At 36.5% G+C, this 21623-nt stretch overlaps 1 protein-coding gene across 3 annotated transcripts in view; it reads left to right on the plus strand.

Annotated features, from left to right (window-relative positions):
- Phf14 (PHD finger protein 14) overlaps positions 1 to 21623 on the plus strand; it is a 141810-nt gene that overhangs the window by 12263 nt on the left and 107924 nt on the right. For all 3 annotated transcript variants that reach the window (XM_060373980.1, XM_060373982.1, XM_060373983.1), the window contains 2 exons: positions 2721 to 2865; positions 16090 to 16249. In XM_060373980.1, coding sequence (XP_060229963.1) covers positions 2721 to 2865; positions 16090 to 16249 — 305 coding nt within the window. The remainder of the gene's footprint in view (positions 1 to 2720; positions 2866 to 16089; positions 16250 to 21623) is intronic.

Below are 21623 nucleotides of genomic sequence, written 5' to 3' on the forward strand. Positions count from 1 at the left end.
CATGTCCTTTTCTTCTATTAGTCCCTCTGCTTAGCTGTTACATGTAAGTATATTGCCCTGTGTATATTCATCTCCCTTACGTTCCTTAAGATTGACTTTAAATTCCAAGGAGAGAAATGAAATAATCGTTGAATTATTACTGTGGTGACCCTCTTTTCCTAACTTCTAGGTGAGTTTTCTTTTGTCATCTATAACTTACTTTCCTGACTTTTACTTTTATGTAAAGCTGCATTAATTTTTTGTTAAAGGTTTTAGCTTAATTTCTTTTGAAAGAAGACACATATCTTCAGAAATATAGTGATAAATTCATAAAAAACTGGGCTCTATTATTTTGATCATAAATGTGCTTAAAGCACACCTAAACATTAATGTATGTTTGCTCTATTAACAAACACTTAGATGTTTTAAAAAATTTGGTTTGGGTTTTTCCATTGAGCCATTGTAGCCAGCTTGTTAGGGGATCATTGTAGGACTATTGTTCCCCCATTCTTTGCATTACAGTTCGAACAAAGCCATCTCACTCAGATCAGAGGACCCTAAACAGCAGTCACTGTTTTCTCATTGTCATGCATTAGAGCATAGTATATGTAGTGAGAAATTGGCACAGAGAGACAGCTTAGTTGCTGTTTTTCTGAGTAAAACCAGAAAACAGAAAATTCCATTTTCTCTGCTTTGCAGAGGGGAGAACCCCATGACGCTTGCAGAGAAGTGACAGATTATTGATTCAGTTTCTACCTCAAGAAATTCACTTTTTACTCATTCATAGTTTTATTCACAGAATTCACTTATTTTCTGTATTAGGCCATTTTCTGAAGCTTAGAATTAATTCTGTCAATGAAATGACAGTCCATTAATACAGGTATCCCCTTCATTATCAGACTCTGTTTTACTGGGTCCTTTTCTAATCTGTGATATTTAACAAAACAAAACCCAAAACAACTTAGAAGTGGTAGTCTATGAAAAAATGTTTGGTGTTACCATGGGGATGATGAGCTATTAGTGCACATTTAGGCTTATAACTTATTTTTGAGTTTCTAGAGAAGACATCCTACTCCTTGCCTCATTATAAGGTATCAGCCATCTTTCTCTTTTGAACCATCTGCAGGAAATACAGATAGAGGAGGAAGGGCACGTACAACGCAACATTGAGGATCTTTATTACTTCATTAATCCTTACAACAACCTTTCTGTTCCGTTTTGTTTTTGTTACAATTTTATAAAGGGAAATGTTGTATGTTCAACAGTTGTTGAGTGAAAGCTGAGACTGAAACCCATGATGTTCATTAACTACCAAGACACTGTATAGAATAATCTCACTTTGCTTGGTGGTCATACTTTTCCTGATTTTCTTCACAGCTTTAATTTTAGATGTTCTTCATAAAATGTATGAAAATAATTATTGTGACCTTCAAGGATTTTCAATGGGTATTGTGGCATATGCCTGTAATCAGAGCCAATGAGAAGTGGAGGCAGGAGGATTAGAAGTTCAAAAGCATCTTGGGTTATATGAGATCTGTCTCTAAAAGCCCCTTCCCCCTAAATATATAGAAATATTTACAATGTGCATTGAAATGATTGTTTCAAGTGTTACCTTTTAGAGTATTGATAGATTTTAAAGTGGTATAAACCAGCAAAATATTAATATGTAATTAAATATACTTAGTGACTGTGACATGGAACATACCTAACTTAATGATTTTGTTCTTGACTGTGGTTAGATTTATAAATGAAAATATACCAGTGTACTATTTTGTAATATTAAGAGTTATATATAAATATAACAAGACTTTTTAATCTTGTCTTTTGAGGTGGAGCCTTGCTATTTTACCAAGACTGATGTCTGTAACTCCCAGGCTCAAGTTATCCTCCTGCCTCATCCTCTCATGTAGCTGGAGCTATAGGAGTATGTCACTGTGCCAGAATGAGCTATTTTCTTATTAATGTTTATGTCCATAATGCACAAGGCTTAAATTAAAATGGATAGACTTTCTGTTCTTGAAATTTTATCTTTTTATGTTCATCTTCTATTAAAGCTTTCCCCGTTTATATTGATAGTAGCTAGCTGTTGTTATTACCAGTTTGCACTAGATCTTTCTTGACATAAATGTAAGGAATACATTTTCCTATTTTTCTAGCAACTACTCAAGTTGAATCATTAAAATTTTATTTTTATAGCTACATATGCAGATTATGTGTTCAGGATCTTTGTGAGTAGCTGGGTAACTCTGGACCTTTTATGCTTTGTAGTCCTGAGTTTCCCAGACATCATATGCATACTTGCTTATACATTCTTTAGCTTATTTCCTCCTGTTTTGTATATGTGTGTCTTGTCTTTTCTAGGTAGTAACTTTACTGAAAGTATAGGAACCACATTTTAGACCTTGAAAGTCTATATTGGGAGTGGCAGTTATTTGAGGATTAATTGTTCTTTTCTTTCCGGTTTAAGGGCCAATGTCAAATGCCAAAGCAGACAGAGCTATTTGCATGCCTGTGCCTTCTCCTTCTGCAGAGGGAAGAACCCATGTCACCTGCAGTTGAGTGACAGACCAAAAGGATGTATAAAGAGTTCTTTGACAGGAGCGTAGCACACTTTGGAGCTACTAATAGAATGCCACATAAATTTGAAGTTACAAGAAACTGTTTTAAAATAAAATGAGAATGGTGTGTATGAAGTTACTTTTTAATTAAAGTGTGATTTTTCTGATGTATTTTAATATTAGGACTCGCTGATTCTTGAGAAGAGTCAAAACTGGAGTTCTCAAAAAATGGACCACATTTTGATTTGCTGTGTTTGTCTTGGAGATAATAGTGAAGATGCAGATGAAATAATTCAATGTGACAATTGTGGCATTACAGTTCATGAAGGTAATTTTGCTTTTTTGTTGTTGTTGCTGTTAGAAATAGTTGGTTGAAATCTTGTTCAAAGGAAGTTAAAACTGCTTTCTATTTGTACTCATAAGGTTCTGTTGCACTGTTATGTGATGTGGTGGTTCAGTTCAAAATGTATAGTGAGTTCTTGAAATATGTTTATTTTGTATATAAATGTGGTATATGCATGTGTGAGCCTGTGTGTGTGTGTCTCTCTGTGTGTATGTACATTAGCACTTGCATGCATATTTGCCTGTTCATGGATGTGTGGAAGACAGAGGCTGATGTCTACCTTAGATTTTGAGGCAGAGTTTCTCACTGCACATGACATTTGCTTATTTCAATGAACTGTTTGGCCATTGAGTCTTAGGGACCCTTCTGTTTATGCCCATCATTGGTGGCATTACAGGCATGTACCAACAAGCCCACTTTTTTACATGGATGCAGACACTTGACCCACAGAAATATCTCTTCCATCCTGATTTTATTATATTTTATTTTGTGTGTGTTTGTTTCTCTCTATATGTGTTTCTGTGTATGTCTGTGTGTTGGTATTTGAACCAGGATCCTATGTAGCCCCGCTGTCATTGAGCTTCTTATGTAGTAGAGAGGATGACCACCTTGAGCTGAGGTTACAGACTTGTGACTTCATACCTCCTTGATGGGCATTACTTTTCAGACTTTCTTTGTGTAAAATATACACTTACTTATTACAATGTTTTATGGAAAGAATGGTATTTCTTTAGAGGTAAGCGTTATATTTTTCTTCATGATAGTACCTATTCCTAGTTTTTCTTCTTTTTTGCTATGGTTTCTACTGTCTGCTGACTGCAGTTGTCTTCTTGCACCAGACATAAAGATTAACGATTCATTGGACTGAAGATGATACTTAAATCTGTTAGACTGTGATATTTATTGAAGAGTATATGTAGCAGGCATTTTAGTACTTCAGCAGATATGAGGAATGCATTACTGTGGAGATAACTATATACTAAACGGAGGACAAAATGTTTCAAAAAGGGAAAATCTTTAACTGTCTAATAATATGTTTAGAGTTAGATAAGGACCCAGTTCATGTGTGAAATTACCCAGGCTCAATGGTAGACTCGAAGAATACCGCTAGCAGGTGCTTTCTCAGGTTAGGAGACAAACAGTATCACTGATGGGCTAGGGATGGGTCACTTATCCAGTAAAGTACTTATGGAGCTGAGGACTAGAGTTCAGATTCCTATCACCCATATAAAATTCAAGTGGGCGTGGTAGCCTTCCACTTATGTCAGCCTTCAGGAGGTGGAGACAGAATCCTTATAACAAGCTGACTAGCAAGACTAACATTATCAGTGAGATTTAAGTTCAATAACAGTTCTTCAATACATAAGGTGGAGAGTGATTGAAGAAGACACCCAAAATCAACATCAGTTTTCCACACACACATGTACACATGCACCCACTCATACATCTGTCCTCATGTACGTGCACTGACTGACACACCCATGTATTCCAAACACACAAAAGAAAACAAAAAAACATACTGGACTTGACAGACGTTACATATGTTGCATGATTTAGTATATAAACATGAAATGTAGACAAGAACTACACGACTACGCTGGAGGACAACGTTTGTAGTCCTACCTCTCTGTCTTATCAGCTGTTAGTGGTTGCAAGGACAGGAGCCAACATATAAAGCCCCCTGGGTGGATTATATCATTTTGCAGATGCAGGGACAAATACAGATGGCTCCAGTTTATCATAAAATTTATATTAGAAAATCAAAATAAGACCTGCCGAGTACCTATCAGTTTTGTTTCTTAGGCAGTGAATAAACGATATCAAAATAGGCATCATAAATAGGTGGCCAAGGTAAATCATTTGACTAGTTTAATCCCAGCTCTTTAGAATATGCAAGCTTACATATTTAGTAATTATGTGCCCCATGTTATTGATTTTTGTCCTCTCCTGTTTTTTTTAATGCAAGTATTCTTTTATTTTGTTTGTCTCTATATGATACATGTAGGCTTCCTGTGTTTTATTTTGCAGGATTTTTATAGCAGAATTCAAAATCTTCAAATGGGGAAAACAAAAAGCCAGTTATAACAGAATTTAGCATTGGATTTAGGTAACTTGACAGACATTGATGATCTTGATCCTAGAGAGTTCAAGTGATAATCAAGGAAGGAAAAGTAAAATATGTGACTAGATGTAAATTTTATGATAAACTTTTATATAAAGAGATGCAAGGAGATATGACTGATGGGGTTATGAAATTAAGGGAGGGTTTGTCCTATAATTTAGTTACCATATTAAGCTATCAATTTTTGTATAACAATTAGCCCCAAACATGGTAGCGTAAAACAACAGACCTTTGTAACTTACATCATTTCATTGAGTAAGAATCTCAAATTGAATATTTTAATCTTGGCTCTTCAGAATCTTTGGGTGGTTTTGGTGTAGGATCTTTGAAATTGCAGGTAAAAGTTGTTGGCCCAGGTTGCAGACATTCTAGAACTGGAGCCAGAGGCTTTGCTCTAAACTTAACTATCATAGGTCTTAATTGTTTGGTGTCTGTTGGGCAGTTCCACACTGTTTTCCACTTACATATATTACCTCAATATTGATTTCAGAGTACTTGATTAAAGAGCAGAAGACTTAGAGATGATTATATGAGTGATCAAAGACAGAAGAGATGGCGATGACTATATAAAAGAGCTAATATATATATTTTCGACCTAATTTGGTACATATATAGTATGTATCTGTGTTACATTGGTCTTATAAACCAAAGCTAGTCAGATGTAGGAGGGGCCATTCCAAGAGCGTGACTAGTAGACACTATTGATCATGGAAGACCATCAAAAGGCAGCTAAATGCAGAGTCTGTTGCATGTTTTGTACTGATAGGAAGGACCCAAGGGGACAGGAGAATTGATAACTGATGATGTAGGAAAGGTAGGGGTGTGAGGGTTTTGCGTACAAGGTTAGAGGGGTAAGCTCAGACGTCATGTAGAGATGGAGCAGATAAGAGTAGGGGGAACGATAGGGGTAAGAGGATATATTATAGATGTAAATTGTTAGATGGGTGATTGCAGCACTTGAAAATTGTTGAGTATTTCTTACTTTTTTAGTAAAATAGGTAATAGCAAAGGTGATAGTGGGCACAGAGAGGGCTTGAGATTTAGGAGAAAGAGAATGGTATGTGTAAATTTTATATTTGGATGTGATTTGTGTCATAGAGATCTGTGTGTTGGAAGTTTGGTCCCCAGTGTTGTACTATTGATGTTGTTGAACCTCTGAGAGGATACAGTTCATCCTGAGGGTGGTGAAAACATAATAGCAGGAATCGAAAGCAGTTAGTCACATGGGATTAGTGGTCAGGAAACATAGAACAATGAATGCTGCTTAGCTTCTTTTCTCCTTTTTATCAAGTCTAGGACTCCCCTCATGGAATGTTGTTGGCATCTGCATTTTTTGGTGGGTCTTCCTACCTTAGTTATTTTGACCTAACCTAGATACCTAACCTTAGAGACATTTTCAGAGATATGTGTGTGTGGATACTCTAAATTCCTTCAAGCTGGCAAGAGTAACCATCATTGGGGTTTAACCTTTATTAATGTATTAATGCTGTCATGCTATGGGGAATCAGGTCTTATGGGATTATATTGGTTACAAAAAGAAGGGGTTGTTGTTCAGCCTTGACTCTCAGCAGTTTCTTGCACATGTACCCCTTTAGTTCTTTATCATGTGGTGTCATAGAGGCTATGACTCCAGTGCCATGCTATTTTGACTCTGCAGCCACCTACCTGAATCATGAGCTAGCCTTTCATGTACATTTTTCAGTGCTGAGTAGTTTGTTGCAGAAACACTAACTGTACAAAGACTTTGTGACTTTTATTCCCATCTAGGTGTAGTTCAGATTCTCCAAAGCAGATCTAGAGAATGGGAACAATGGAACCTGCAGCATTACTGCCTGTGTTTGTCGTAGTGGCCAATAATGATGGTGTGGTGGTTGCTTGTGTCTGTGAATGTTATTGCTGATGTATGGTGCAGAGATAACTTTTGCTGTTAGTGTCAGAGACTTCTGTTGTGTTGGACATGGACTCAATTTGCTTATCCCTATTTCATTGTCACACTGAGGGTGTGTGAGGGTGTGTGAAATTTCCATTTCATAGGATTTATTTATTATAATTTATTTATTTTGTATCCCAGCTGTAGCCCTTTCCCTTGTCTCCTCCCATTTCCACCCTTTTTCTTTCTTCTCCCCCTGTGTTCCTCCCCTAGTCCACTGATAGGGGAAGTCCTCCTCCCTTTCTATCTGACCCTAGCCTATCAGGTCTCATCAGGGCTGGCTGCATTGTCTTCCTCTGTGGCATGGTAAGGCTGCACCTCCCAGGGGGAGGTGATGAAAGAGCCAGCCACTAAGTTCATGCCAGAGACAGCTCCTTACTAGGGAACTCACTTGGAGACTGAGCTGCCATGTGCTACATCTAAGGAGGGCTTTGATCATCTCCCCCTGGCAAGGTGGCCTAACTAGGCCATAGAAAAAGAGGATCCAGACAGTCCTGATGATGCCTGATAGGCTAGGGCCAGATAGTAGGGAGAAGGACCTCCCCTATCAGTGGACTGGGGTAGGACATAGGAGGGGAAGAAAGAGAGGGTGAGGGTGAGACTGAGAGGAGTTGAGGAAGGGATACAAGGTGAATAAATTGTAATAAGTAATAATAATAAAGAAAAAAAAACCCCTAAAAACCTAAAACAACAATAACAAAAGGCCAGCTGGACCCAGGCAACTGTCTCCTAACAATAAGTTTTTCCTGGATTATTTATAACTGCTATTGTAAATAGAATAATTGAGGTTATAGTTCAAAGAAGCTATTACTAATAAATAAGAAAACTATTAATATTTGTACTTGATCTGTCTATATTATTGAAACTTTATTTTACTACTTTTTAAAAAGTAATGATCATCTTCTCTTTGAAAACAATAGGTATGAGTTTCTCTCTCTAAATTGAATGTTAACTCACTGAAGTAAGGTAATGATGGGTGTGAGCATTTGTATTTCACTGTGTAAATGTACCACAATTTCTGTATCCATTCCTCAGTTGAGGAACATCTGGGTTGTTTCCAGATTCTGGCTATTATGAATAAAACTGCTGCAAACATGGTTGAGCAAATGTTCTTGTTGTGTACTTGCTCATATTTTGGATATATGCCTAGGAGTGGTATAGCTGGATCTTGAGGTATCAGTATTCCTAATTGCCTGAGAAAGTGACTGATTTCCAAAGTGGTTGTACAAGTTTACATTCCCACCAGCAATGGAGGAGGGTTCCCCTTTCTCCACATCCTCTACAGCATGTGTAGAGTTGAGCTTTTGATCTTAGCCATTCTAATGGGTGTAAAGTGAAATCTCAGGGTCGTTTCGATTTGCATTTCCCTGATAGCTAAGGATGTTGAGTGTTTCTTTAAGTGTTTCTCTGCCATTCGATATTCTTCTATTGAGAATTCTCTGTTTAGCTCTGTACCCCATTTTTTAATTGGATTACTTTGTTTGGTTGCTTTTTAACTTCTTTAGTTCTTTATATATTGTAGATATTAGCCCTCTGTCAGATATAGATTTGGTGAAGATCCTTTCCCAGTCTGTAGACTGTCATATTGTTCTGATGACAGTGTCCTTTGCTTTACAGAAGCTTTTCAATTTCATTGAGTCCCATTCATTGATTGTTGATCTTAGAGCCTGTATTGTTGGTGTTGTGTTCAGGAAGCTGTCTTCTGTGCCAATGAGTTCAAGGCTCTTTCCCAGTTTTTCTTCTAACAGGCTTAGTGTGTCTGATCTTATGTTGAGGTAGAAATCTGGAAACAACTTAGATGTCCCTCAACCTAAGAATGGATATAGTGACACAACTCCTATAATAAGACCACACCTCTTAATCCTTTCCAAACCATTCCACCAACTGGGATACAGTATTCAAACAATGGAGGCTATGGGGACCATTCTCCTTCAAACTACTACAGTCGTCTATGTTGCCAGTCTCTAATTTGATATCCTACTTCCTTAGCCTTTCATGTAGTCCTTACCATGGCCATTTACCAACATCCTAGGTGTATGTGTGTGTGTGTGTGTGTGTGTGTATGTCCTATGTACATGTTTACTTGTTTATTTGTTAATGTGACAGGCAGAATGTCATTTATCCTAGGCTGACCTAGAACTTGCTGTGTATCTAAGGGTACCCTGAAAGTAATCTTTCTGCCTCCACTCTTGAGTACTGGGATTACAGGCATGTATTGCTACATCCAATTTATGCTGTGTTGTGTAGCAAATGGAAGAAGCCCTTTCATGCTATATACAAACTTTGTCAATAAGCTACGTACCCATACTTTCTTAAACTGTTTTAAAATCTGGGATTGTTTTCTTAGGTGAATTCTTTCTTAATAAACTCATTGTTCAGTTGAACCCAAATTTCTGTAGGATATCATGTTAGTCCTGTTGACATCTTTAAGGTTAATTAAAAGATCACAAAGTGATCTGTGTTTTTAGACAGATAGCCTTATTAAAGACAAGTCTACTTTGTAAGGCAGCTTTGAATTTGAGATTCAACCCAAATGTCAAACTGAATCAGGTAGACAAATATGATAATCAAGATAAGTAGTAATGCCATGTAGTCCAAAAGAAGGTTGTGTGTATTTGGCTTCTTAATAGTGTTTCATTATAATTCTTTGTTTTGTTTTGTTTTGAGACAGTGTTTCTTTGTGTAACAGAGCCCTAGCTGTCCTGGACTCAATTTGTAGACCAGGCTGGCCTCAAACTCACAGAGAACTGCCTGCTGGGATTAAAGGTACTCACCATTGTGCATAGGCTACGTGTAATTCATTTTACCGTCTCATGACAGCACACGGTTCAACTACTTCTGATCATTTGCCAATGATTACTAGTTGTATTAGTCACTTCATGCACTGCTGGGACAAACACCTGACAAAAGCAACATAGGGAAGACAGGTTTATTTTGGCTCACAGTTCAGGTACACTCATAGTGAGGAAAATCGTAGTAACAGGATCTTGAGACAACTGGCCATCTTTTATGAAGAGTCAGGAGGCAAAGAATGAGGAGTGCTTGTTACCAACTTATTCTCTCCTTTTTATTTGGTTCAGCCTGTGGAGTGTCACTGCCTACTTTAAGGAAGGTTTTCCCACCTCACTACCTAATTTAGATAGTCCTTTATGCACAGGAGCAGAGTTTGCTTCCAGGGTGATTCAAGATCTTGAATAGTTGGTATCAGTGATGCTCAAACATACCTCAGAGCCCACGCCCAGTAATACACTTCCTTCAACAAGGCCATGATTCCTAACCCATCCCAAACAGTTCCACTAACTGTGGATCAAGATTTTAAATATATGAGGCTATGGTGTCCATTTTTATCCAAAATATCACAGACTCTTATCTAGAAAAATTGTGTCACTATCTCGAAGTGTTTTCATTATATTATTTCTCTCCTTTTTTTTAAAACTAGGTTTTAGTTCTGAGTCTTGCATTTATGCCTCTGTTTTGTTTTGTTTTGTTTTTTAGCATAGAAGTAGGAGTGTGATTTTAATTTTCTGTATGCGTATTTGTATCCTGTCTCCCAGCAGCATTTGCTAGAAGTGCTGCTTTTCCTCTAGTGGATGCTATTGAAATGTGTTGTGTAGAAGAGTTCTCTAATCTCTTTCCTCTAGATCTTTGTGTCTTTTAGACCAGTATCATGTTGTTTACATAATTATGGCCCAATTAGTATATTTTGAAATCAGGTATTGTTATGCCTCCAGCTATACTATTTTTTACTTAAGGTTGCCTTACTTATTTGGGGTATTTTAAATTTCCATATGAATCTCAAGCTTATTTTTTTTAGCTTTGTGAAGAACATCATTAGAATTTGATGGGGATTGTACCTGATTTGAAGTTCATTTTGGGTATAACAAGCCATGATATCTACCTCAAAAATTTTACTGGTATATACAAATGCTATTGATTGTTAACTTTTTAAAATTCTGTAGCTTGCTTTTTTATGGAATTTGTTTATTCTAATAAATATTCTAATATATATATATCACCTAAAAACAGGGATAATTTTACTCTCTGCTTTCCTACTTGTTTAACTTTTATTTCTTTTTATTTTTTAGCTAACTATTCTCCCTACAGACTGTAGCACTATGTTGAATAAAAACAGTGAGATTAGACACTCTTGTCTTATAACTGATCTTAGAGGAAATGCTTTCAGTTTTTCCCCATTCAGTGTGATGGTGGCTATGGGTTTGTCATACATAGCCTTTATCATTTTGAGTTTGATCTTTGTATAATTCAGTTTTTGTCACAAAGGGATGCTCATCATTTTTTTTTTCTGTATTTGTTGGAATGGTTTTGTATTTTTCACTTCTTTATTAAGTTGATTGATGTTTATTTTAATATAATGAGCTATACTTGGGATGAAACTGACTTGATTATGGTATATGAGTTTTTATGATGTTATTCAATTTGATTTTATAATTTTGTTGAAGTGTTTTGTTTTTTTTTTTTTAAATCAGTGTTCAGGTATATTGGGCCACCTCCAACATACACACCTTTCCTTTTTTTTTTTTTTCCTTGTGATAAAAGTTTTAGTATCAAGGTAATTGTGTTCACATAAAATGAGATAGATATCTATCAACAGATAATAGATAATGGCACACATATAAAATGGATTATTATTCAACTCTCAAGAAAAATGAAGTAAATTTGCATTGTAAAGTGTCTTTTATGTTCCTGAAGTAACTGTTGTCTTGGAGACTTACTCCCTCTGTCAGCTAACCTAGCCCTACTCCTGCAAGCTTCTGACCTCTGTACACAATCTACTCTAGACCTAGAATAGTTTCAGCCTCTGAGACTTACTGCTGAATAAGCTCACTCTTTCCTGTTCTTTCTGAACTCTGGCTGGCTGGTTCATTTACCTGAGCTGTTCTGGCTCAAACTCCTCTCCAACCAGACAGATTCAGTCTGGCTTTCCTCAGCTTCTCTCTGAATTGCACTGCTTTGCCTCAAACTAACTAGCAATCTGTTATAAATTTTCTGGATCCTTCTTATTCTTGTGCTCATTCTGTCTTCAGAATTTCTTGTGCAACCTGTCTCTGTAAAGCTCTCCTGTTGCTTCTCTTTTCTGTACTCCTGTAAGTTGGGCAAATCCTATTCTGACTTATTCTGTCAAATATTTCTCTGATTCATCACTTTGTCTGCCTGCCTCTTAATTAGACACCACTTTTTAAAAATAATCTTTTAATTTTTTGCATTTTTTAATTTTAATTTTTATTAATTACAATTTATTCACTTTGTATCCCCCCCTGCAGCTCACTCCCTCCTCCCCTCCCAATCTCACCCTCTCCCATGCCCTTCCTCCATGTCCCTCCCCGAGTCCACTGATAGGGGAAGTCTTCCTCCCCTTCCTTGTGATCCTAGTCTATCAGTTCTTATCAGGAGTGGCTGCATTGTCTTCCTTTGTGGCCTGGTAAGGCTGCTCCCCACTCTGGGGAAGGTGATCAAAGAGGAGGCCAATCAGTTCATGCCAGAGACAGTCACTGTTCCCATTACTATGGAACCCACTTGGACACTGAACTGCCATGGAGTACATCTGTGCAGGGGTTCTAGGTTATCTCCATGCATGATCCTTGGTTGGAGTATCAGTCTCAGAAAAGACCTCCGTAGACATCACTTTTAAACTTGGGCGCTTCCTTCTACAAACTAACCTTACCTTCTTTGTTGTGATTAAAGGTGTGTACTAAGGGCATAACTGTATTCCAGCTGAATCACACAAACCTAGAAGGTCTTTGGATGTGATCATAGCTGCCATGTTGCTGGATTAAAAATTCTTCTACATTGAAGGAAAATGGATGGACTCAGAATGTAAAATACGAAGCAAGATACCTCATTTCAGAAAAAACACATCACATATTTTCACTCATGTAGAACATAGTCTATAATATATACTTGTATATATGTAAACAAATGTAGGTGTATGTATATAATAAAATTTAGAAAAAGTAGTAAGAAAAGGCAATATTAGGTGATAAGGAAGGGTAGACTGCAGATAAAAGTGCATAATAATTTAATTAATAGTGGAAGTGTGAAACAACAAGTGAAGTTCTATGGCTTTCAAATGATTATTCTGACTACATAGAATTTCCTTGAGATGTATAGAATTTAGATCCAGGAAAGTGCTAATAGGAATGGATACATTAATCCACCTGCATGATATTTTTATTTGTGAGTTCATTATGATAAAGCAAAATTTAAAAATAAAGTATTGAAAAACTACAGCAGATTTGGAAGTGTTCTGTCCCTTTGATTTTATGGATTAGTTGGAGAAGCATCAGTGTTATTTCAGAGTATGGTAAAACTTGTCAGTGATACCATCTAGTCCTAGACTTTTCTTTTTTGAGAGACTTTATTATTTGTGTGTGTGTGGAGATTTGAGAGTGTAGTGTATGTGTATATATGGATTTGTGAGTGCATGCTTTTGTGTATATACATATGTGTTTATGTCAGCTACACATGTATTTCTCTCTCTCTGAGCATATGTGTAGGTTACAATGACTTTTAATCAAGGGCCTCTTTCTTATTGAACCTGGAGCTCACCATTTTAGCTAGGCTGGATGGCCTGCAAGCCCCAGGGACCTTCCTGTCTCTGCCTTTCCAGTATGGGGATTACAGACCTGCTGTACTTGGGTGCTGGAGCTAGTACCCAGGTCCTAATGCTCACTGAGCATGCACTTACTGTATGAACTGTCTCCCCAGCATTTTGAGGCTTTGTATCACTGCTTTAATTTCATTCTTTGTTGGTGTGCTCAGAACTTTTGTATGTTCTTAGATCAGTTTTGCCATTCAGATGTTTCCAATTTCTTCTCAGTTTTCTTCATCAGTGTATATATTTTTAAAATAGTCCTTAATAATGGTATAGATTTCTGTATTATCAGATGTAATTTACCCTTCCCCCACCCCAGCCCATGGGTGTACACTGTAAACATCACTTCTGTTAATCCTCAATGAAATTCAACCTATCATGTCATTGATCCTTTCTATTGTTCTTTTAGACTTTATTTATTTATTTGTTGTTTGTTTCTACTACTTCAGGCTTTGGTTTCTTTTCTAAGAACTAAAGATAACCATGAGGTTATTTTAAATCTTAAAACTTGGTTCTTTTAGTTTTTTTGTTTGTTTGTTTTTGGCTCGGGGGCCCCCGTTCTCCACACAGGGTTTCTCTGTTACCCTGGCTGTTCTGTAACTTCTTTGTAGACCAGGCAGGCCTTGAACTCACATAGATTGCCTGCCTCTGCCTTCTTGGTGCTGGGATTACAGGTGTGTACCACCATGCTGGGCTAAACCTTGTTCCTTATTTTCATTTATTTTTTTTTTTAAAGTCTGGTTAGCTAGATTTGCTGTATTCACATGTCTTGGTTTTCCGTGTTTCTGGGTTGTTTCAAGGACTTCTAATTTTGTGTTGTGATTTTTTCAGGTCTACTCTTTTTTGTTTGTTTCGTTTTAATTTGTTGTAGAGGGCCAGTAAGAGAACACAGTTGGTATGGGTGTCTGCTGTAAACCCTGAAATCCTGAGCTTGATCTCTAGGATCTATGTATTTTTGTTGTTAAATGTGGGTTTTAAATATAGATTATTGTAGCAGTTTTTATGTTTTTGTTTATCCTTTTTTAAATCCCAAGAGATATGACTAATGCTAGTAAATACACGTTGCCAATAAGATTGTCAAGCTTCAAAGATTTAATTTGTGCAAAGCTACCAGAACCTATTTCTGCTATATATTTTTCTTAAATATGGTCTGAATAGTTTATTTTTGAACTTTTTCTTTTTTTTTTGGTTTTTCAAGACAGTTTCTCTGTATATCTCTGGCTGTCCTGGAACTTGCTCTGTATGCCAGGATGGCCTAAACTCAGAGATCTTCTTGTCTCTGCCTCCCAAGTGCTGGGATAAAGGTGTGTGCTACCACTGACCGGCTTGATAAACATATTTTTTGCATTTGAAATAGTTAGCATACGTGATTACAGATTTTAAAACCTTAACATTTTCCCAAATGAAAGAATAGTTTTTTTTAATACTCATGTTTTGTATGAAAGAAAAGAAATATTTAAAAATTATTTGGTCATTAATTGTATTGAATTAGAGTTGATATAAAGTGCCAGAATTTTGGTTTAGAGCTCAGTAAATACTAAGATTTATGGTGACATGGCAGGTCAAATGGCAAATGCCTCTGTGAAGGTTATGATACAGCCAGCGTGTGTCAGTTTTTGGGGACAGTGAAGCTGAGGAAAACTCTTCCTCACTTGGTGGCTGTCCTTTGAGTGGGAGAGGACCAGTGTTCTAGATTACAGAGGAAGACTGTCTGGCAATGAAGTTCTGAATCCATTCCCATGGGTGTTCATATGTATTTAGAATGATGAGGGTGTTTGCTGTGTGTAGCATGCATTTTCAGAAAAAATTAAAACTGCTAAACATGTGAACTGTTGTGATTTGTTCTGATTTTACCGAACAAAGTTAATAAATTTGATAGGCTCTTCTGACTTTTTCTTGGTAATTTTCTACTTTGAATACAGATTTCATCTGGTTTGAAATAATTTGCTTTAAAGGAACATTATTTGGTAAAGAAAGTATATTTTCCTCCCTGTAGTATTGGATTGCTTACTGAGAAAATACGTTGACAATTTTCATTCTTTTCTTTTATGGTTTTTGAGTAGATTTTGGGTAACAGTAACTGTACCAACACAAGAAAATTATGTTCTTTAAGTTTATGATAATGTATTACAAAATTGTATTTGCATATAAGCAATGAAGATGGTGTTTACTAACTGAAATTTAATATTAAAGAAATTAATAAGTTTTGATCCCTTTGCTTGTGTGCTAATATAATCCTTTTAAAACCATTTCTTTGTCATTCTCTTATGACTTTGAGTATATTGAAATGTGCTTTTGTAATACTTTTGAATAGCATAAGGCTATTTTCATTTGAAATGGATTATGTAAATCATAACTATAGGTGAAAAATAATTTTTGCAAAACTATTTTACTCCAGTTTATATCAGTCTTATAAATCATTGTTTTTCAGAATTTTTCTCTATTTCCTCTTTTTGTTTCTTTTTTGATTTTACAGAAGTGAGTCTAAAACCTAAACCCTATTAATTAAATAACTATTTCTTTTATTTATTTATTTATTTTTAGGTTGTTATGGAGTTGATGGGGAGAGTGACTCTATTATGAGTTCAGCTTCTGAAAACTCCACTGAGCCTTGGTTTTGTGACGCCTGTAAATGTGGTGTGTCTCCCAGCTGTGAACTGTGTCCTAACCAGGATGGAATTTTCAAGGAGACCGATGCTGGAAGGTCGATGCCCTCACATGCCTGCTCTATACCATGCCAGCGTGGAATTGTCTTTCCTTCCTTTTGTGACTTTTGAGTCACATGCTTTTCTTTCCATCTTTTTAGTATAGAGGAATAAATTGGCCATATAGATGGGTGAAGGGGAGAAGAAAGACCATCTCTCAAGTACTTGCATTTATTTTTGCACTTTTTATCCCAGTTACTTTTAATAATGAGTCTATGAAGAAACAAGTGGAAGTTTCTCAAATTATCAAGATAGTGCCCAAGACTCATCTCATTTAAATCATATATTAGCTCAAGACCACAGTCTGGTGAATAGAGAAATTTTAACCCAGATCTGTCTCACTTCAGGAGTAAGACATACCTTGATTAAAAATGGAGAAACTTAAAAATTATTAAGACTTGTTTAAGAATTATTAATAATTCTTTAAGAATTATTATTTATCAGGTCTCATCAAGGCTGGCTACATCATCTACATATGTGGCCTGGCAAGGCTGCAACCCCCCCAGGGGGATGTGATCAAAGAGCTGGCCACAGGTGGAAACTGAGCAGTCTATGGGTTTCCTTTGAACAGGGGTCTAGGTCCTCTCCATGCATGGTTCTTGGTTGTAGTATCAGTCTCTACAGAGTCCGCATGGGCCCAGGCTCTGTTGGTCTCCTTGTGGAGTTTCTGTCCTTCTTGTCCCCTCCAGGTCTTTCTGTCTCCCTCCTCTTCCATAAGGATTCTGGCACTCTGCCCAAAATTAAATTTAAAAAAAAAAAGTAAAAATAAAAACAAAACAAAACAAAAATAAAACTAGACAGGTAGACAAATGGAACAGAATCCAACACTCAGACATGAATGCTTACAACTTCAGCTATCTAGTATTTGAAAAAGATGCCAAAAGATACACTGAGGAAAAGAAAGCATCTTTAATAATTGATACTGGAAAAAAAAGAATTATTATTTAAAAATTATTAAGATTATGACCTAAAAGTACGTGGAGTTATAAATGAATTCTTGAAGGAAATCTTAGGGATGGCAAAGATTGAGGAATGCCAAAATTACAGAATTATCTCTTTCCTGACGTTGGGGTTTAGACTTTGTCACAGGAACTAGTTGTAGCCAACTAGGTACCAGAAGCCTTTTCTGCTTTATCTGCCAGTCTTCAGATCTTAAAAGTAGGTGGCTAGCCAGAGTTTGCAGGGGAGCTATGGCTCTGTTTTGAAGCCTGTTACACGTGCTGTGTTGAGAGGACAGTGAAAAGTGATCTCAAGGTTGGGCCAGGGTTGTGAGGTAATAGGGACTGAGTGTGTGGCTTTACTGTAGTAAATGTTCCCTTTGTCCTGTTGAGAAACTCTTTTCTTCTGCTGTCCTTGATACCTTTGCACTACAGTGCCCTGCCATAGCAATAACAGTATCACACTCAATGTAAATGACAAGGACTGAGTCAGTGCTCTCCCTCATTGCAGAGTAATGTTAAAGCATAAATGTGAAGCCAAGAGACAATTACACTGATACTTGACACACAAACCTGTGTTTTTGTCACTGTCATCACACTCATGGTCACGACCACAAATGAACTGTTGTCATCATAAAAGTGTTGATTTCATTTTTGTTGGTTTTTCTCTATGAGGCTAGGAATGGTAGACTACAGTGTAAGAAGTTTTCCTAATCTTGTGTATTTTGAAGAATACCCACCTCAATACTGCCAGTAATAAGACGTTAGAATTTTTAACGTTTACTTTCTTTGTGTGTGTGCCTTTCTGAGACAGGGTCTCTCTCTGCCTCCCAAGTGTTGGTATTAAAGGTGTATGCCACCACTGCCCGATTTACTCATTTTTTAAAACTTATTATTTGAAAATAAGTATATATGTTTGTGTCTATGTGGCTATGTGCACATGAATGCAGGTGCCTGGGGAGTCCAGAAGAGGATTTTTAGGTTCACTGAAGCCAGAGTTAGAGGCGTTTGAGTTGCCTGATGTGGGTGCTGGAAACAAACTTGAGTCTTTTTCAAGAGCAACATGTGCTTAAACTTCTGAGCTATCTCTCTGTCCTCTAGAATGTTTTAAGTAAGAATGCTTAATATTTTGCTGGACATGGTGATAACACATCTTTAATCCCTGTACAGAGGCAGATGGATCTCTGTGAGTTTGAGGCCAGCCTGGTCTATAGGGCGAGATCCAGGATAGGCAGGGCGGTTACATAGAGAAACCCTGTCTTGAAAAAAATCAACAAACCAACCAAAAAAAGAGAAAAGCTTAATATTTTAATAATACCACCAAGAACTACCAAACAACCATTTTTTTTTAACACTGAAAACATCGGATGTAGTTCACAAATGAAATCTAGACTCAAAGGTAATACATTCTCCTTTAGTAAAATTATGAAAAATGTTTCTCATTTTTTCTCAACTGTAGCCAGACCCTTGAGAAGTATAGCCACAGTAGATTGTTTGGATAGAGTAGCATCTTTGGAGGGATCTTAGGGAATGTGGTATGCTGAGTGTCCAAATCCCTCATTACCTAAGAAAAGAATGAAGTAAAGTAATAGTAAATGCTTTGCCTTATAGACCAGAACTTGTACGTGTTGTATAGGTGGCACTATTGGACTATGGTCTACAGCTGTGGGTTTAGTAAGCATTAAGAGTTTGTACTTTTCAAGTATTTTGCCCATGTTTAGATTTTTTTTTAAATTTTATTTTTGTTTTTATTCTACTATGACTTTAGGCAAATTCCTTAACCTCATTAGTAGTACTATTGAGAAGCTTAAATGACACAATGCAGGTAAGACAGTTCCTGGAATAGTTGGTGGTCAGTAAAAGTCCCTTAATTTCCTCTCAGGCCTGCTGCTATGAGTGCTTTCTCTTGAGCACTGATGTTACGGTCTTAAAGCAGCTGCTGCTGTGTACATGCCACTTCGTATTCTAATCTTGAATGTTGAAACTTTGAGTCCTCAGTTGTGGTGAAGTAAGGGCATTTTTAAAAAACAAACAAACAAACAAACAAAAAACCCAACTTCCCTTTGAGGACGAGAATTCATTTTACTTGGTTAATTTAAAAGTTGTATCGACAAACTGTTTTTGTGTGCTATTATACTCTGTAGAGTAACTTGGCATGTTTTCCAAAAGGAGACAAAAGAAAGTTCTTTAAACATTGAAATTTAATAGGAAATACTTATCTTAGCTACTGTGCATATTATATGTAATATAGTTACCTCTCCATGGGAAGTCGGGAAAAATTCTGTAATAGCCTATCTAAACACCTCTGTTTGTGTTCATAGACCCGTGTAGGCCAGAGTAGAGCTTACGGGTATTTATGTATCTTGCAGCATTCACTGCTACTTTGATTTAAGACTAAGATAGAGAAAAAGCCATAAAAATTGGACAAGTATTTTGATATTCTTATTTTCATGTAGGATGCCCAGGAAAAGAGAGAGTAGTGTATGGACCAGCTGAGAAAGTGTTGAAATTGATTTATCCCATGAGTTTAACTAGACTTTCTTTCCTCTATTGATGTGAGCCATAATTTCAACATGGAAAATGTTTTATTCTGTGAAAATGGCAGTGGAATTTTTATTTTATTTCTTAAGTATAATATTTTGCTCCAAGTAATTCTATAATCCCAATTTTATGTAATACATGAAATATATTTCTTTTCCCTTTTTTTCCCCTCTGCTTCCAGTTTAAGTGAAAGTTTATTTAGCAAAGTAAAGCAAGGCATATACCCCAAAGAGAGACACAGTTGCCATTGTGGAAGGAAGAACAGCCTTTATCTTCCTTGTTTGCCACCTCTGTAGGCTGTCCTTTGTATATTTTAAATGCAATATGGCTCTCATTCATTGTTTGTTTTTTTTTCCTCTTCAATAAGCATTATGGTATAATAGAACAGTGGTTCCCAACCTTCCTAATGCTGTGACCCCTTAATACAGTTTCTCATGTGTGGTGACCCCATATATAAAATTATTTCCAATGCCACTTCGTAACTATAATTTTGCTACTGTTATTGTAATGTAAATATCTGTGTTTTCTGATGGTTATCCCTTCTGTGATAAGGTTGTTTGACCCCAGAGGGGTCACAACCCACAAGTTGAGAGCTATTCTAGTACAAAGAAGGGAGCATTGGATTCCTTAAACCTCACTGCTTTCCTATAGACTGGCTCTATTTGAAATCTTCAATCCTCTGGAAGTATTTCTTGATTTTCAAATGAGAAGAACAATTTGCCACCCATAGGAAACGTTCAGACCTTTTAATTTTCTTTGTAGTAAATGTCCCTTGAGTGAAGACAGTGAGCTATGTATACTGTAAGCACTTCCCATGCATCTGAGTTCCAGACTGTCTAGATAATGTTCTGTGCCTAGGAGATACTTAATCAGCATTTCTGGGTTGAAGGAATGGAAATAACATGCTGGAGATAAAATATGTGGAAAAGGTACTATATAGAAAATACTTCAAAGTTATTCTGTTAAGTTTCCATTGTGACATGAAGTTTTCAAGAAGTATATTACTATATAGTTGTTGCCCATCTATAAACATATGAATTTAATTGAATGCATTGATAGTTTCCATTCTTAGAGTGATAGTCTTCCTCTGTCTTTTGATGGTTTTGTGATACTTGTTTTCTGCTCCTTTTCCCAATCAACATCTGTCATCATAGCGCCAAGCAAAATGGATGGTAAAGTAACAAGGAAGATTTTCTTGTTGTTTTGATTTCCCAACTTAATTATATAAGTTCTACAATATGTGAACATAATTGTCTTAGCAGTGATATTCAGTGACTTTGATAGATTTTTTTAATAATGGCTCACATTGATATCCTCATATGAATAGCTGGGCAAAATGATACAATTTGTGTGCCAGTCACACAGAAATGGCAGTTCAGATCTGCTTTTCCCATCTTAAGAAGGTCAGTACAAAGCAAGCAGCCAGCTGTTGGTTTATCAGAGGTAAACTCCTGTAGAGAATGGTGGCATTTGATAGATCAGTAAGCATGAAGAAACCATACAGATTACATTGAGAAAGCGGCTGTTCCTTAAGATGCTATCTTTAATACTGAACTCCACCAGATGGTTGGATTAAAATGTCCTATCAAGAAAATTGCAGAACTGTGCATTTTTTAACAACAAAAATGATAAAAATTATTAAAGATCTATAACTGTTTCCTTCAATACCTCTACCTCTATAGAATGGTTAAATCTTAAGTCTTTTAAAACTCAGTACATCACAAAACCAGAATCCTTTAAGCTGGGATAAAGCAAAAATTGTCAATACGGTCATAAGCTTCATAGAAATTTGTCACCTCATTTTTATCCTTTTTCTTATACAAGTGCTGCATAGCTGCTATTTAAATTTCAGACAGCTATTCAACATTTAGTTTGGCTACAAGGAAACAGATAC

Source organism: Meriones unguiculatus, chromosome 21 (assembly GCF_030254825.1).
Source record: "Meriones unguiculatus strain TT.TT164.6M chromosome 21, Bangor_MerUng_6.1, whole genome shotgun sequence".
NCBI classification, from domain to species: domain Eukaryota; kingdom Metazoa; phylum Chordata; class Mammalia; order Rodentia; family Muridae; genus Meriones; species Meriones unguiculatus.